Genomic DNA, 17,612 nt, shown 5'->3' with positions numbered 1-17,612 from the left:
CATATGGGATGGGGAGGGCTTAGTGGTTAAGGTACTTGCCTACGAAGCCTAAGGAACCCTGTTTGATTCCTCAGTACCCATTGTAAGTCAGATGCACAAGGTGGTGCATGTGTTTGGAGTTTGTTGCAGTGGCTAGAGGCCCCGGCACACCCATTCTCTCTGCCTCTTTCTCTCTCAAATAAATAAATAAATAGAAGGATACCTACCAACTTTAATGAAATGAGAATTTAGATATTATTAAATTTCATAGATCAATTTATTTAGAATTACAAATATTAAGAATAAAAGATTTATGCATTTTAATTAACATAACAGTTTAGCTAAATATAAACTCTGCACTCAAATTCTGCAGTGGCGCAATACCAACAGAGAATACGGAAGCGCTTTTAAACCATACAAAAGTTTCCAATGGAAAATAATCTTGTTTTATTATACATTAACATACAAAAAGTCTCATTTTATGAGACATCTAAAAGAATCAAAACCACCTCTATAGCTATATCTTAAACTCCAAATCTGAAAACATTTTATTATATTTTGGCCTTATAATATTCTATATTAAAACAAAAAATATTTGAAATACATATTTTTTACAAGATTATTTTAGGCAGGGTTTTTCTTAAATGAGAAAAACAAAACAAAAACACCAAAACCAAACCTTTCTTATGTGTTTCACAACACTGGCTATTTATATGCTCTCCTTATAAAATATTTTTACTTTAAAAATTGTGTACTGTTGGGTTTTTACCAGTAATCTGGTTTTAAGTTGTGCAAATAAACAAAAATATGAAAATAGTGTGTTATCACTCTTTTTTTAATAAATCTCACAACTATAGCACTTTTGCCCTGAATCGACGGGAAAGGCATGCCAAATCCACTTGCTGAAATTTAGCATTTTGCAGTAAAGTTTTTTCCTGCTCCTTCATTTTCTTTCAACAGACAAACAACAAAGCTTTTATAAATTATGATAAATTAAAATATTTATTATAAATTGATCTATAGAACATGTCACGTCGCAAGTATATGTCACATATACTTGTAAAGTCCGTATTTCCCATCTACATTCCAGTGGCTTCCTCAGGACTAGGCCTCCCGTGCTCACGGTGGAACACTCTGAAGAACGAGGCCGCTGCGGCCCCGCGGTGACCTCTCCACACGGCCACCACCACGCACCCAGGCCACGGCTGTCCACGCTCTCCGCTGCAGTGTCATTCACATGTGCTCCGGCTGATTTCATCATTTAAGAAATGGCCAACATGTTCCTCCATGAAATCTGTTCAGATATCGTCAGTTTAAAAGTATTTGCCAATAAACGTGTAATAAGCAATGTTACTGCATTTGGGTAATAAAAGAAAAAGATATGCTGGTGAGCAGTGCTGGTTAAGCAGCAGCATGGTGTATTAAGATGCCTCATCTGGAGATGTGCATTTCCTCGCTCCCAGCAGGTGGGTTATGTGGTGTTGGAAGCCTAGGAAAGGAAAAGAACTCCTCAGACCAATGCACTGTGTGTGCGGCTGGGCCCCAGGTCTCCTGCTCAGTCTCTGTTAGTGTTGTTGGCAGCAAAGGCATGTAAGTTTCCCATCTGGCTCAAGCCACTCTGGATGTGTGCAACATGAATCTCTACGTTATTCTGAAAGCAACTAAAGAAAGAAAGAAATACAGTCAATTATTTTCATTCACAAAAGTTAGAAAAACATGTTTTTCTTGTTGTTTATAAATGGGAAGGGCTGAATTTTAGTTAGGAAACAGCTAGGATAATCTATTTCAGTGGTGCTGGAAAAATATGCTTTAAAAAAGCAACAGAGTGCCAGGGGTATAGAATGGATATAACTGAAACTCTTTTAAAATGCACTTCATGAGGAGAATGGAATTTCAAAGGGGAAAATGGGGGGGGGAGGGAGGGAATTACCACGGGATATTTTTTTATAATCATGGAAAATGCTAATAAAAATTTAAAAGAGAAAAAAAAAATAAAATGCACTTCATGGATAAAAACATGTAAGTACTTTCCAAATAGGTACAATTCTTAAAACTCAAAATCCCTTTGAATTTAGCAGAAAATAATAAGAGTATATCTGGTGAGTTACCTGATATTAGAAGCATCTATTGTACTCTTGATGTCATTTAATGAGTCTGTAAGTGACTTGAATTCAAAGGAATTCAGGTCTCCTCCCTCTGCTAGACACTAAAAGAAAAAAAATTAATTAATGACTTAAATATTGATATGAAATAGCAAACCAGTCTGTATATTTTTCTTCTTTTTTTAAAAAAATGTTTTTTTTTTTTTTTTTTTTTTTTTGAGGTAGGGTCTCACTCTAGCACAGACTGACCTGGAATTCATTCTGTATTCTCAGGGTGGCCTTGAACTCATGGTGATCCTCCTACCTTTGCCTCCCAAGTACTGGGATTAAAGGCATGTGCCACCATGCCCGGCTGTATAGTTTTCTTACTATAAGAATCAAGAAAACATTTTCTCTGAAATTTACCTTAATTTGTAATAAAATAGCTGTAAGCCTAGAAATTAAGTCTGTCAGGTTTTCATTTTCCACACAGGGCTGTCCTGTTGAGGAATTGGCGTGGCGGACGATTTCCTGGGCTTCCTCCTCACACCTCCGTCTCATGTCTGTTGGCTGATCTGCAGGCTGCAGTCCCTGGTCGGGTGCAAGCTAAATATACAGAGGATCAAAATAGGAGAGGCAAACTGAGAGAGAAGGCTGTGGCTGTACCTGTGTGTACTGTGTCTGGCTTTTAGTTTTTTGGCATGTTCGTTGATATATAGTCTCATTCTGTAGTCTAGGCTGGCCAAGAAGCTCACTAGATAGCCTAGGCTTGCTTGAAACTTATGGAATCCTCCTGCCTCAGCCTCCTGAGTGCTGGGATAACAGAAGAAGGCCAGCACACCTAACTCAGAATAAGGAACTCTTACCGGATATGGTGGTACATGCTTTTAATCCCAGCACTCAGGAGGCAGAGGGAGGAGGATTACCATGAGTTCAAGGCCCGCTTGGGACTCCAGGGTGAATTCCAGGTCAGCCTGGGCTATAGCGGGACCCTACCTTGGGAAACAAAAAATAGCTAAGAGTGGTGGTATACACCTTTAATCCCAGCACTTAGAGCTACAGAGTTTGATGTTTGCCCTGTTTGTTTTAAATCTTGTGTTTCTTTGCTATGCCCAATGCCATCTTTTGCAGTGTGAATGTTTATTCTGTACCAATATTTTATTTATTTATTTATTTTTGGCATTACAGTACAGCTAAAAGACCCTGGATTATGGGGATATTTGAACATTAGGATTAATAAAAACTATGGAGACTTTTAAAGTTGGATTGAATGCATTGTATTTTATTTTATATCATGTATGGTTATCAGTTTATGGGGGTCAGGGGTGGAATTTGGTGGTCTGATTCAGGTGTCCCCCATAAACTTATGTGTTTTGCAAGTTTGGTCCCCAGCTGGTAGCAATTTGGGAATTGGGAACGTCCTGGAAGTGATGTATTGTTGGGAAAGAGCTTATGGCTGCTACAGCCAGCTTCCCCGTGCCAGTGTTTGGCACACTCTCTTGCTGCTGTTGTTCACCTGATGATAGCCAGGAGGTGATGCCCACTCTCTGTCATGCCATCGTTTTCCCCTGCCATCATGGAGGTTCCCCTTGAGTCTGTAAACCAAAATAAACCTGTTCCTCCCACAAGCTGCTCCTGGTCAAGTGTTTTCTGCCAGCAACGTGAAGCTGACTGCAACACTAGGTAGAAGGATTGTGGTGAGTTTGAGGCCGCCTGAGACTACAATGAACTTCAGGTCAGGTTGGACTACAGCGAGACCCTACTTCAACCCCCCCTACAAATTTAAGCTTAAACTACATAAATACATAAAGATATGCAAATAATAAAGAATGAAGGTTAATGAGTTTTTGGGTATTTCAAGGTAGGGCCTTGCGCTAGCCCAGGCTGACCTGGAATTTATTATGTAGTCTCAGGGTGGCTTTGAACTCATAGTGATCTTCCTACCTCTGTGTTCTGAGTGCTGGAATTAAAGGTGTCACTACACCCAGCAAGGTTAATGTGTTTTTAAAAATTCAACATGAATGAGAAGTCAGCAATTAACAGCTAGCAACTTTCAGGGCTGCTGTGCAAGAGAAGCCACTACCTTGTCTTCTAATGTCATAGGTGAGCTTGTGCTGGCTCATGAGCTTTGCACAGGTAGAAATATACATTATTCAATCTTTTTTGTCTGCCTCGATCCAGTACTATGTTAATGAGATGCATCCACAATTGCATGGAAGTTGAGTTCCCTCATTCTCACTGCTAGGGAGTAAGTATTCCACAATGCAATGAAACCACACTTATTGAACCACTGTACTGGTGGGTAACTGCAAAGGTTCTAATTTTGGGTGAAGATACTCGTCATTCTAGTATATGTCTTTTGGTAGATACATGTACACCTATTTGTAAACACCTCAGATATAAAACAGCTTAGTCATAGTGTTCTCTTTGATTTATTATTATTATTATTATTATTATTATTATTATTTTAGGCGTGGTGGCACATGCCTTTTTTACAAAAAAAATTATTTATATATTTGAGAGCCACAGATGGAATGGGCGCGCCAGGGCCTCCAGCCGCTGCAAACGAACTCCAGATGCATGTACACCCTTGTTCATGTGGCTAACGTGGATCCTAGGGAATTGAGCCTTGAACTGAGGCTTCACAGGCAAGTGCTTAACCGCTAAGCCATCTCTCTAGCCCTGATTTATTATTTTGTAAAATCAATATTGTACTTCCATAAGAGCTTTGTGAAGGCTGAGGAGTTGGTTCAGTAGTTAAAGTGTTTGCTGGAGAGATGGCTTAGCTTCCTCAGGATCCACATAGGGCAGATGCATAAGGTCGTTTGCAGTGGCTAAATGCCGTGGTGCGCCCATTTTCTCTCTCTCTCCCTCTTTCTCATAAACAAACAAACAAACAAACAAATAAATAAATAGTGTTTGCTTGAAGACCCGAGTGTGGTGGCACATGCTTTTAATTCCAGCACTTGGGAGGCAGAGAAGGCTGTGAATTCCAGGTTAGCCTGGACCAGAGTGAGACCCTACTCCAAAAACAACAACAACAAAACCCCAAACAAACAAAAAAGCCAGGCATGGTGATGGATGCTTTTAATCCCAGCACTTGGGAGGCAGATGTAGGAAGATTGCCATGAGTTTAAGACTACCCTGAGCCTACAGAGTGAATTCCAGGTCAGCCTGGGCTAGAGTGAGACCCTACCTCAAAACACTAAAAAATAAAAACCCCAAAACCAAAATAAAATAAAATAAAAAGTGCTTGTTTGACTGGGGCACTGTGGCACATGTCTTTAATCCCAGCACTGGGGAGACATAGGTAGAGGATTGCTGTGAGTTTAAGGTCAACCTGAGACTGTAAGGAATTCCTGGTCAGCCCCAGCTAGAGAGAGATACTACCTCAAAAAACAAAACAAAACAAAATAAAGAAACAAAATAATTTTTAAAAAGTACACTGCAAGCCTTTTATTTTGCCAGCCAGGCCAAATGAGCCAACAGGTGCAATAGTGGCACGTCTGTCATGGTGGAAACCAACTGCCCTCCAATTGGACTGGAGGCCCGCTCCATGGGAGGGAATACATCCCTGATACTGAAAACTTAAAACAGGCGTAGTCATGAGCCCTAGGGGTGTAACATCTGCTGATGTCTGGATAAATGTATATACTATGCTCATCAAACTGCCCAGTAAGCACTTCTCTTAATATTCATATCTTATATTAATACTACTCTCACTTTAGGTTGGGCACCTTCTCTTTTCAGATGGCAGTGACCTTGGGATGACTCAGAAGGCATCATGGTGCTGGAAAGAAGTGACCGGAGTGCTCAGTACTGCAATATCTCTATCACACCTTCCAAGGCTCAGGGTCTATTGCAGAAGAGGTGGTGGAAAGAATATAAGAGCCAAAGGAAGGGTAGGACTCCTTACAACGTGCTCCTCCAGACACAAAATGGCCTGGATATCCATGACCTCACAGTGCCTGATACTACCTACACAAGACCATCATAAGAGGAGGAAAAGATCATGACATCAAAATAAAAGAGACTGAGGGGGGGGGGGGATATGATGGAGAGTGGACTTTCAAAGGGGAAAGTTGGGGAAGGGAGGGCATTACCATGGGATATTGTTGATAATCATGGAAGTTGTTAATAATAATATTAATAAAAATAAAACAGAAACAAATAAAATGTGATTGCTTGCAAAAACCCTGCCATGTTGGGTTCAAACCCCCAGCACCCACATAAAACCAAATGATCTTGGTAGTGCATTAATCTTTATAGCAGCAGGAGGCCTGAGCATGCCTCTGTGCTTGTAAATAAATGAATAATATATATTTTTTTCTGTGCGTGGTGGTGCATGCCTTTAATCCCAGTACTCAGGAGGCAGGGGTAATAGGAGGATCACCATGAGTTCAAGGCCACCCTGAGACTATATAGTGAATTCCAGGTCAGCCTGGGCTAGAGCAAGACTCCTACCTTGTGAGAAACATACACAAAATATTAAAATAAAAAGAGCTTTATGGGCTGGAGGGATGGCTTAGCAGTTAAGGCATTTGCCTGCAAAGCCAAAGGACTCAAGTTTGATTCCCCAGACCCATGTTAACCTGATGCACAAGGGGTACATGTGTCTGGAGCTTATTTGCACTGGTTGGAGACCCTGGCAAGCCCATTCTCAATCTTTCTCTCTCTCTCTCTCTCTCTCTCCCTCCCTCCCTTCTTCCCTCTCTCTTTCTCTGTCAAATAAATAAATAAATAAAATTAAATATTTGTGGTGGTTTGAATAGAATAGATGGCCCCCAATATAGTCAGTTCTTTATTGTTTGTAGTTTGCATCTACTGGCTACCTGGCTGGAGGCAATGTTACTGGGTGATCTTAAGGTGTGGTGGTGGGTTTCCATTTCAATCTAAAGACATGCAAAGTGTGCCTAGCAGGAGTTCCTAAAGTGTGCTGTGGCTTTTGACCTTTAGGCTTGTGCTTCTCTCTCTCTCTGCTTGGGCCTGTGAAGGCAGGCCAGCTTCTTCTGCTATTATGGAACTTCCCCTGGATCTGTAAGCTTCAATAAATCCCTTCCTCCATAGCTGTGCCTGGTCTGAAAGTTCATCTAAGTGAACCTGAAGCTGTCTGTTACAGTATTAAAAAAAAAAAAACACAAAAAAAAATTTAAAAAAAAAAGAGCTTTATGAGCCGGGCGTGGCAGTGCACACCTTTAATCCCAGCACTTAGGAGGCAGAGGTAGGAGGATCGCCATGAGTTCAAGGCCACCCTGAGACTACAGAGTAAATTCCAGGTCAGCTTGAGCTAGAGTGAGACCTTACCTCAAAAAACAAAAAAGACAAATAAAGTTTTGTGAAAATTCTCATTTCACATCAGGCAAGCAACCCATCACAAAATGGCCTTGGAACTGCAAAACAAGACTGTGGAGCCCGGCCACATGTGTTGTGTTGTGGCTGTCCTCCTGGATCATATGGCCACATCTTTTCTGGACAGTTATTAGTTGAGGAATATATATACATAGATACATGACAGACAGCTACAAATAACTGATAACGTAGCTGGGCATGTTGGCATATGCCTGTAAAAGCCAGTACTTGGGAAGCCAAAGCAGAAACATTGAGAGTTCAAGGCCATCCTAGAGCACATGTAGCAAGACTGGCTCATTAAAACCAAAGGCTGGAGATGTAGCTCAAGTGGTAGAGCACTAGCCTAGAATATGCAGGCACTGGGTTCTAAATATTTCATTATGTATTTGTTTATTTGAGAGAGGGAGGGAAAAAGGGAGGGAGAGAGAGAGAACATGAATGGGTATGCCAGGGCCTCTAGCCACTGCCAACAAACTCCAAACACATGCTATCTTGTGCATCTAGCTTTACGTGGGCAGTGGGGAGTTGAACCTGGGTCCTTAGGCTTTGTAGGCAAGTAAGTGCCTTAATGGCCAAGCCACTTCTCCAGCCCAGGTCCTGGGTTCTATCACTAGCCCCCTGCCACACACAGATAATAGATGGCTAAAACAATGAGCATAGGCCAGCACAGCCTATCCCCTTAGCTGCGTTCAAGTGGATAGATATAATCACCTATGCAGATTATTTCTGGGACTTACCATTAGGTTATTAGGACAAAAAGCCAAGTGTTTAAAATTTTCTATCACAAGTAAAGGTGGCTTTACTAGAAACAACCTCACAGAATACAAAAACAGGAACATTCTAAACTCATTGCAATAATGTTTTATTCAATAGTAAAAACTCCAAATTTTAGGTGATTGCTGAATTACCCTTAGAAATATAATCACATGTGAATAATAAATCCCAAATAATTTTGTGTCTATCTATAATCCAAGAATTGACAGCTATAATGTAAAGTTTAAAAGAGGAAGAAACAAAATTACATACACAGTATGATCATAAATAGCTGAGAAAAAGTTATGTAATGTGGGCTTTGTTTTTTGAGATATGGTCCCATGTCCCAGGCTGACCTTGAATTTGCCATATAGCTGAGGATGACCATGAACTTCTGACTCTCCTGACCTCATGAGTGCTGGGATTATAGTCATGCCTGACTGATACGGTGATTCTTGGGACAAAACCCACGGCTTGGGCTGGAGAGATGGCTTAGCAGTTAAGGTGCTTGCCTGCAAAGCCTAATGACCTGGGTTCAATTCCCTAGTATGCATGTAAAGCCAGATGCACAAAGTGTCACATGCATCTGGAATCTGGAGTTTGTTTTCAGTGGCTGTAGGCCCTGGTGCACCAATTCTCTCTCTCTTCTTTTGTATCTCTCTGCTTGAAAACAAACAAACAAACAAACAAAAAACATGACTTTATGCATGCTAGGCAAGCACTTTACTAACTGAGCTATCCCCCTGGCTCAAAGCTTGTATATAAAATTTTTTTTAAGACCAGGGGCAGTAAACTAAAATGTAGTCTTTGGGGTAGTGGAATTAAGGAATGAAAAATCATTATGTTGCCAGGAACGGTGACACTTGCCTGTAATTCAAGGCCAGCCTGGGCTATGCAGAACGATTCTGTCTCAAGAAACAAAATAAAACACCATCAAAATGTAATAGCTGGAGCTGAGCATGGTGGCGCATGCCTTTGACCCCAGCACTCGGGAGGCAGAGAAAGGTGGATCGCTGTGAGTTCCAGGCCACCCTGAGACTACACAGAGAATTTCAGGTCAACCTGGGCTAGAGAGCAAGAACTTGGACTGGAGAAATGGCTTACTGGTTAAGGCACATGCCTACAAAGGTCGCACGTAAGCCAGATGCAACATGGTGGCGCATGCGTCTGGAGTTTGTATGCTGTGGTAGAGGCCCCGGTGTGCCCATTCTCACATACTCTCTTCTTCTCTGCCACTAATTAATGAATAAATTAAAAATAAAAATAAAAGCCAGGCATGGTGGCACACGCCTTTACCCAGTACCTAGAGGGATGGCTAAGAAATTAAGGCATTTGTCTGCGAAGTCAAAGGATCCAAGTTCGATTCCCTAGGACCCATGTAAATCAGATGCACAAGGTTGTGCAGGCATCTGGAGTTTGTTTGCAGTGGCTGAAAGCCCTGGCATACCCATTCTCTCTTATCTACCTCGTTCTCGGCCCCCCAAAATAAAATAAAATAAAAAAGAATGCAAAGACCTCAAAAAAAGAAAAGAAAAACCAAAAAATAAAATAAAAAAGTGCTATAGCTGGGTGGAATTGGCACGCACCTTTAGTCCAACTCTGTAGTTCCAGACTGGCTTTGAACTCACAGTGATCCTCCGACCTCTACCTCCCGAGTGCTAGGATTAAAGGTGTGTCCCACCATGACCAGTTCCCCCAACCCAGAGACAGACACAGAGAGTGAAAGGGGGTGGGGAGAGAGAATAGGGGCGTGACAGGGCCTTTCAGCCACTGTGAATGAACTCCAGACGTGCGCCCCCTTGTGGGTATGAGCGACATTGCATACTTGTTTCACTGTTGCTGGTTATGTGGGATCTGGAGAACTCCAGCAGGACTCCTTAGGCTTTGCAGACAGGCACCTTAACTGCTAAGCCATCTCTCCAGCCCAGCTTTTATCTTTCTCTTTTTCTTTCCTTTTTAAAAGTTTATTTATTTATTTGAGAGGCAGATAGAAAGAGAATGGGCATGCCAGAGCCTCTAGGCACTGCAAATGAACTCCAGATACATGCGGCCCCTTGTGCATTTGGCTTATGTGGGTCCTGGGGAATCGAACTGGGATCCCTAGGCTTCACAGGCAAACGCCTTAACTGCTAAGTCATTTCCCCAGACCTTTTTATCTTTTTTATAGAGCGATACCGTTTATAATTTGGTAACTGCAAATAGCTTACTGTATAACAAATCACTCTTTAACAGTGGAGCTATGAGGAGTGAAAAAGTAGACAAAATATGATCCTATTAAAGGACCTTATAATGACACTGGTTTATTGATTTTCTTTTCCTTTTTCTTTTTTTGTGGGTTTATTATTATTGTTATTCTTTTGGAGGAAGAGACTTGCTCTAGCCCAGGCTGATCTGAAATTCACTATGTAGTCTTGGGCTGACCTCCAACTCACAGTGATCCTCCTAACTCTGCCTACTGAGTGCTGGGATTAAAGGTGTGCACCACCACACCTGGCTGGTTTATTGGTTTTCTAAAATGCGAAAGTAAGAGTTACTAGGCTTCAAATAAAAACAGAGGGAAATTTATACAAATCACTTACCTCATAGCAGTACTGTTGCACTTTATGCAAAACTTTATTTAGGTCTTTGTTCAGCTGTTCAAGTTCTAGAACAATTGTTGCATATCTTCGCTGAAATTCAATTCCAATGGGCATGGAATATGATTTCTGAGAGAGAGAAAAAAAATCAGATGTCAGTAAGGTTTTGTTAGAAATGCAATTTCAGTTGCCTAAAAGATATCTAAGGGCTGGGGAGTCAGTTCCATTGTTAAAGTGTGTGCCTTGCAAGCAAGAGGAGTTGAATTTGATCCCCAAAACCCATGTAAAAAATGCCAGGCATAGCAGGGTGAGGTGGCGCATGTCTTTAATTTCAGCACTCGGGAGGCAGAGGTAGGAAGATAACCATGAGTTTGAGGCCAGCCTGAGACTACATAGTCAATTCCAGCATGGACTAGAGTGAGACCCTACCTCAAACAAACAAACAACAACAAAAAAAAGAGGGTGGTGGAGGGAATTATGGTCATGGTATATTATCTATATGTATAAAAGTTGTCAATAAAAACTTAAAAAAAAAATGGGCTGGAGAGATGGCTTATCAGTTAAGGCACTTGCCTGCAAAGCCTAAGGACCCACATTTGATTCTCCAGGACTCACATAAGCCAAATGCACAAGGTGGCGCATGCATCTGGAGTTCATTTGCAGTGGCTGGAGGCCCTGGCACACCCATCCTCATTTTTTCTCTCTCTTTCCCCCTGCTTCTTTCTTTGTCTTTCTCTCTCAAAAAATAAATAAAATTATGAAAATGAAAATAAACTTTTAAAAAAATAATAACAAGTTAAAAAATAGGGGCTGGAGAGATGGCTTAGAGGTTAAGGTGCTTGCCTGCAAAGCCAATGGACTCAGGTTCAATTCCCCAGGATTGACATAAGCCAGATGCACAAGGTGGTACATGCATCTGGAATTCATTTGCAGTGGCCAAAGGCCCTGGTGTGCCCATTCTCTCTCCCTCTCTATTTGCCTCTTTCTGTCAAATAAATTAAAAATAAATAAATGAATGAATAAAAGTTAAGAAATAGCTGGGCATGGTGGCACACACCTTTAATCCCAGCACTTGGAAGGCAGAGGTAGGGATCACCATGAGTTCAAGGCCACCCTGAGACTGAATTCCAGGTCGGCCTGAGCTAGAGTGAGACTCTACCTTGAAAAAAAAAAAAAAAAAGTTAAAAAATAAAAATAAACACCATGACAGATTAAGAAAAAAAGGTGGCACTGTTCCCGAGGAAGCACACCTGAGGTTGTCCTCGGTCTCCCCGTGCACAGGCTCTGTCACTGTGGATCGGCAGCAGGGAAGTGGGGAAGGGGAGGGTCACATGCAGGACATCCTACTTTAGCTCACCACTGGGGCTTCCTGAATTCCCCTTTGTAAGCCTTAATTTCTGTAGGGTCAAGGCCACTATCCAAGATCTGCATGTTATAAGAATGCAAGGATAAGGGCTAGAGAGATGGCTTAGTGGTTAAGGTACTTATTAACAAAGCCAAAGGACCCAGGTTCAATTCTCCAGTGCCCACGTAAAAGCTAGATGCACAAAGTGGCACATGCATTTGGAGCTGGTTTGCAGTGGCTAGAGGACCTGGCATGCCTTCTATCTATGTGACTTTTCCCTCTCTCTCTCTCAAATAAATACATAATTTAGAAAAGAGAATGCAAGGATAAATAGGACTGCTGAACTTAACTTCATTTGCTTGGGAACTGGGAGCTCCTAAGGATACAGTGCATACTGACTATCACTAGAATTTTGACAAATTTCTCCTTGAGTATAAGGTATATTGTTTTAGCAGACCAAAAAGTTAATTAAAACCAGCCATTAGAGATAGGTATGCTGGCTCATGCCTTTAATCCTAGCACTAGAGACTTAGGTAGGAGGACTTGTGAGTTCAAGGCCAGCCTGGGATAGTGTGAGACCCTGCTTCTAAAAAACAAAACAAGGGCTAGAGAGATGGCTTAGTGGTTAAGCGCTTGCCTGTGAAGCCCAAGGACCCCAGTTCAAGGCTCGATTACCCAGGACCCACATTATCCAGATGCACAAGGGGGCGCATGCACCTGGAGTTCCTAGCGTGCCCATTCTCTTTCTATCTGCCTTTCTCTCTCTCCCCCCTCAAATAAAATAAAATGAAATATTAAAAAATAAAATAAAGTCAGCCATTAAAGCTGGGCGTGGTCGCTCATGCTTTTAATCCCAGCACTTGGGAGGCAGAGGAAAGTGGACTGCCATGAGTTTAAGGTCACCCTGAGACTACATAGTGAATTCCAGGTCAGCCTGGGCTGGAGTGAGACCCTACCTAGAAACAACAAACCAGTCATTAAAGGCTCAGTACCATTCTTCAGCGTGCGTGTCAAAGCCTTGGTCAGCATCTACTGACTGTAGCATTTTGTATGTTATTTAGATAATACAAAGGGGTTCACCCCTTTGGATAAAGCTGGGAGATAGTTAAGATGTTAGATAGTAGAGATGTGACTAATGAACCATAAAAAAAATTCCCTAAGAACAAAGGAAAAGTCAGTGTGGGGTGGCTCATGCCCGTGATCCCAGCACTTGGGAGGCTGAAACAGGAGGATCACCCCTGAGTTTGAGGCCAGCCTGAGCTAGCATGAGACTCTGGAATTAAAGGCATGTGCCACCATGCCAGGCTAGTAGAGCCTTTAAAACTTTTTTGTTGTTGTTGTTGCTTTGTTTTTTGAGATAGGGTCTCACTCTAGCCCAGGCTGTCCTGGAATTTACTATGTAGTCTCAGGGTTGCCTCGAACTCACGGCGATCCTCCTACCTCTGCCTCCTGAGTGCTGGGATTAAAGGTATGCGTCAGAATGCCCAACTAAAAAAAAAAAAAAAATTTATTTGCAAGCAGAGAGTGAGATGGGAGAGTGGGAGAGAGACAGACTGAGAGAAAGGGTACATCAGGGCCTCCAGCCACTGCAAAGGAACTCCAGATGCATGCACTCTTCGTGCATCTCACCTTACATGGGTGCTGGGGATTCAAACCCGGGGCATTAGGCTTTCTAGGCAGATGCCTTAACAGCTGAGCCACCTCTCCAGCCCAGTTAAACTTTAAAACAACAGTCTCTCTGGGTGTGGTGGTGTACACCTTTAATCTCAGCACAGGGGGGGGCCGAGGTAGAATTGCTGTGAATTCAAAGCCAGCCTGGGACTACAGAGTGAGCGTAAAACCAGCCTGGGCTAGAGTGAGACCCTACCTTGAAAAACAAAACAAAACAAGTCTTACTGGGCTGGAGAGATGGCTTAGTGGTTAAGCGCTTGCCTATGAAGCCTAAGGACCCTGGTTTGGGGCTTGATTCCCCAGGACCCATGTTAGCCAGATGTACAAGGGGGCACACATGTCTGGAGTTTGTGGCTTGGAGGCCCTGGCGCGCCCATTCTTTCTCTCTCTCTCTGTTGCTCACAAATAAATAAATAAAAATAAACAATTTTTTTTTAAAAAGTCTTACTATGTAGCACAAGTTGGCTTTTAAAATTTATTTACTGGGGGAGGAAGCAGATAGAGAATTGGTACACTAGGGCCCCCAGCCATTGCAAACAAACTCCAGACAAATGCACCATCTTGTGCATCTGGCTTTATGTGGGTACTAGGGAACTGAACTCAGGTCCTTAGGCTTTGCAAACAAGTGCCTTAACTGCAAAACCATTTCTCTCCAGACCCCAAGCTAGCTTTTGATCCTCCTTCCTCCACTTCCCAATTACTTCAATTATCAGTGTTTTGTTTTTTTTTTTCTGGTGGTGGGGGGGGTTTGAGATAGGGTCTCACTCTAGCCCAGGCTGACCTGGAATTCACTATATAATTTCTGGGTGGCCTCAAGGTCCTAGTGATCCTCCTTCCTCTGCCTCCTGAGTGCTGGGATTGCCAATGTATATCTTTTTATTTTTATTTTTTATTTTTTTTATTTATTATTTTTTTAGGTAGGGTCTCACTCTAGCCCAGGCTGATCTGGAATTCACTATGGAGTCTCAGGGTGGCCTCGAACTCATGGCAATCCTCCTACCTCTGCTTCCCTAGTGCTGGGATTGCGCCACCATGTCCAGCTTACCAATCTTTTAAAACATTTTTGGGGTAATTTGAATACTTTCAATGTATTAAAATTAAAATTCATTAAAATGACTGTTAAATTTTTCTTGCTGTTTTCTATTGGGCTGCAGATCTTCTTTTTATTGAGTCATAGTTCTTTTTACTATGTGGATACAAGCTTTCAGTCCGCTGCCTGTGCTATAAGTATTTTCTTCTACTCTGTGGTTTGCTTTTTTTAAAAATTATTCAGTTTTTATTTATTCATTTAAGAGAGAGAGGGAGGGAGGGAGGGAGGGAGAGAGGGGGGGGAGAGAGAGAGAGAGAGAGAGAGAGAGAGAGAGAGAGAGAGAGAGAGAGAGAGAGAGAGAGAACGGGTGCGCCAGGGCCTCCAGCCACTGCAAATGAACTCCAGATGCATGCGCCCCTTGTGCATCTGGCTAACGTGGGTCCTGGGGAATCGAGCCTCAAACCGGGTTCCTTAGGTTTCATAGGCAAGCGCTTAACCACTAAGCCATCTCTCCAGCCCTGCGGTTTGCTTTTTGAAAAGTCTCTCATAGTTGTATCTTTTGATCAATAAAGATACTTGATTTTAACACCTTAACCACTAAGCCATCTCTCTAGCCACCCCCCCCCTTTTTTTTTGGTGTTTCAAGGTAGGGTCTCACTCTAGCCCAGGCTGACCTGGAATTCACTATGGAGTCTCAGGGTGGCGTTGAACTCACAGTGATCCTCCTATCTCTGCCTCCTGAGTGCTGGGTTAATTTATCTTTTTGAGGCAGCCTGTCACTCTATCCCAGGCTGGCTTCAACCTCACACTCAGGGAAACCGTCCTGCTTCAGCTACCTGAGTGCTGAGACTAAAAGGTGTGAGCCACCACGCCCAGCCAAGGCACTTAACTTGTTGTTTATTCTTATTTATTGTTTGTTTATTTTATTTTATTTGAGGTAGGGCCTTGCTCTAGCCCAGGATGATCTGGAACTTACTCTGCAATCATAGGCTGGCCTCAAACTCACAGCAATCCTTCTACTTCTGCCTCCCAAATACTGGGATTAAAGCTGTGCACCATCACGGTTGAGATAGATAGATAGGTAGGTAGGTAGGTAGGTAGGTAGATAGACAGACAGATAGATAGATACATACATACATACATACATGAGGCAGGGTCTCATCTAGCTTACATTGGCCTCAAACTCATGCAAGCCTCCTACCTCAGCCTCCTAAGTGCTGAGATTACACCCATGAGCCACCACATCCAGATAAGGTGCTTAATTTAATATAGTATTTTTCTTTTTAAAAAAAAAGTATTTGCAGATCCGGGCATGGTGATGCGCCTCTTTAATACCAGCACTAGGGAGGTAGATGTAGGAGGATTACTGTCAGTTCAAGGCCAGCCTGAGACTACATAGTGAATTCTAGGTCAGTCATGGATACTGTGAGACCATACCTCGAAAAAACAAAAAACAAAAAAGTAACTGCATGTGTGTGTATATATGTGCACGCACATATACACATACTTCTCACACTGCAAATGAATGTCAGATGCATGTGCCAATTTTGGGGTTTGGCTTTAAGAAGGTGGTTGGGGAGTTGAGCCTGGGCTGGCTGGTTTTGCAATCAAGTGTCTTCAACTGTTGAGCCATCTCACCAGCTCCTCTTTTTCTTTATGGCTACTGCTACAGTGAAACCCTACCTGGGAAAATCCAATATATATAAATTTCATTTTATTTATTTGCCTGTGGGTACACATGCACATCAAGGTCTTTTGCTGTTGCAAATAATTGTCAGATGCCTGAACCACATTTTGGACCTGCTTTTAACTGGGTACTGGAGAACTGAACCCGAACTGGCAGGCTTCGCAAACAAGTGCTTTAAGTGCTAAGTCATTTCCCCAGATGTTTCTATATTCCATATTCTATTTAGTATAAGTAGTTCTTTCTCTAAGGTCACATCTCCTATAGCCTATAGTTTCACAGTGGGCGGGCAGTAAAGCCAGATGCACAAAGTGGTGCATACATCTGGAGTTCGTTTGTAATGGCAAGAGACCCTGGAATGCCCATTCTCTATTTGCTTGCAAGTAAATAGCTGTTCCAGTGCTATAATCTACAGTCAGTCCATGGGCCTTGTATATGCTAAGTATGTACTCTACTACTGAACCACACCTTATTTATTCATTTGTTTATCTGTGTATGGGTATACATGTGTCACATCATGGACAAGGACAAACAATTTTAGAGATTTTCATAACCCCAGAATAAAATAAATGGATACATGTCTATGCATATAATTTAACATTATTTGACTATAACATGAAAAGAAAATATTGCTATAATGTTATGTCATGGATGGGCTTTTAAGACGTACGTGAAAATTCAAGGGTTGGAGAGATGGTTCAACAGTTAAATGTGCTTGCTTGCAAAGCCTGATGGCCTGGGTTTGATTCCCCAGTTCCCACGTTAAGCCAGATGCACAGAACGGTTCTTGTGTCTGGAATCTGTTTGCAGTGACAGAGACCCTCGCACCCCCATAGTCTCTCTCTCTGCCTATCTTTCTTTCTTGCAAAACACAAATAAAAATATTACAAAAAAAGAATCAAGTCAAAGATGTCCAAGAGGAGTCCAATTATGTTAAGCGTCCACAATATCAAGTCCACAGAGAGAGAAAGTGCCCAGTGTTTGGCTAGAGGCGGAGGAGTGGGTTTAGCAGACAGGGGTGGGGTCGTTAAAAGCACCAGCTTTTCTGGGATCAGGAAATCTGTAAAGTTGTTTGTGGTGAAAACTGCAGAACTCTGTGACGTATAAACTAAAAAAAACACTGAATTGTTCACTTAGCTTATTT

General features: G+C 42.2%; 1 protein-coding gene across 1 annotated transcript in view; it reads right to left on the bottom strand.

The window, feature by feature from the left end:
* Positions 1 to 490: 490 nt before the first annotated feature.
* The window catches only part of Lin9 (lin-9 DREAM MuvB core complex component), a 49,594-nt gene continuing 32,472 nt past the window's right edge, over positions 491 to 17,612 (bottom strand). Inside the window, exons 3-6 of the mRNA XM_045144110.1 lie at positions 10,742 to 10,867; positions 2,487 to 2,666; positions 2,088 to 2,185; positions 491 to 1,640 (exon numbers count right to left, since the gene is read on the bottom strand). Coding sequence (XP_045000045.1) covers positions 1,535 to 1,640; positions 2,088 to 2,185; positions 2,487 to 2,666; positions 10,742 to 10,867 — 510 coding nt within the window. The 3' untranslated portion in view covers positions 491 to 1,534. The remainder of the gene's footprint in view (positions 1,641 to 2,087; positions 2,186 to 2,486; positions 2,667 to 10,741; positions 10,868 to 17,612) is intronic.

This window comes from Jaculus jaculus, chromosome 1 (assembly GCF_020740685.1).
Source record: "Jaculus jaculus isolate mJacJac1 chromosome 1, mJacJac1.mat.Y.cur, whole genome shotgun sequence".
In the NCBI taxonomy this organism is placed as follows: Eukaryota; Metazoa; Chordata; class Mammalia; order Rodentia; family Dipodidae; genus Jaculus; species Jaculus jaculus.
This window is presented reverse-complemented; position numbering and strand designations above follow the sequence as displayed.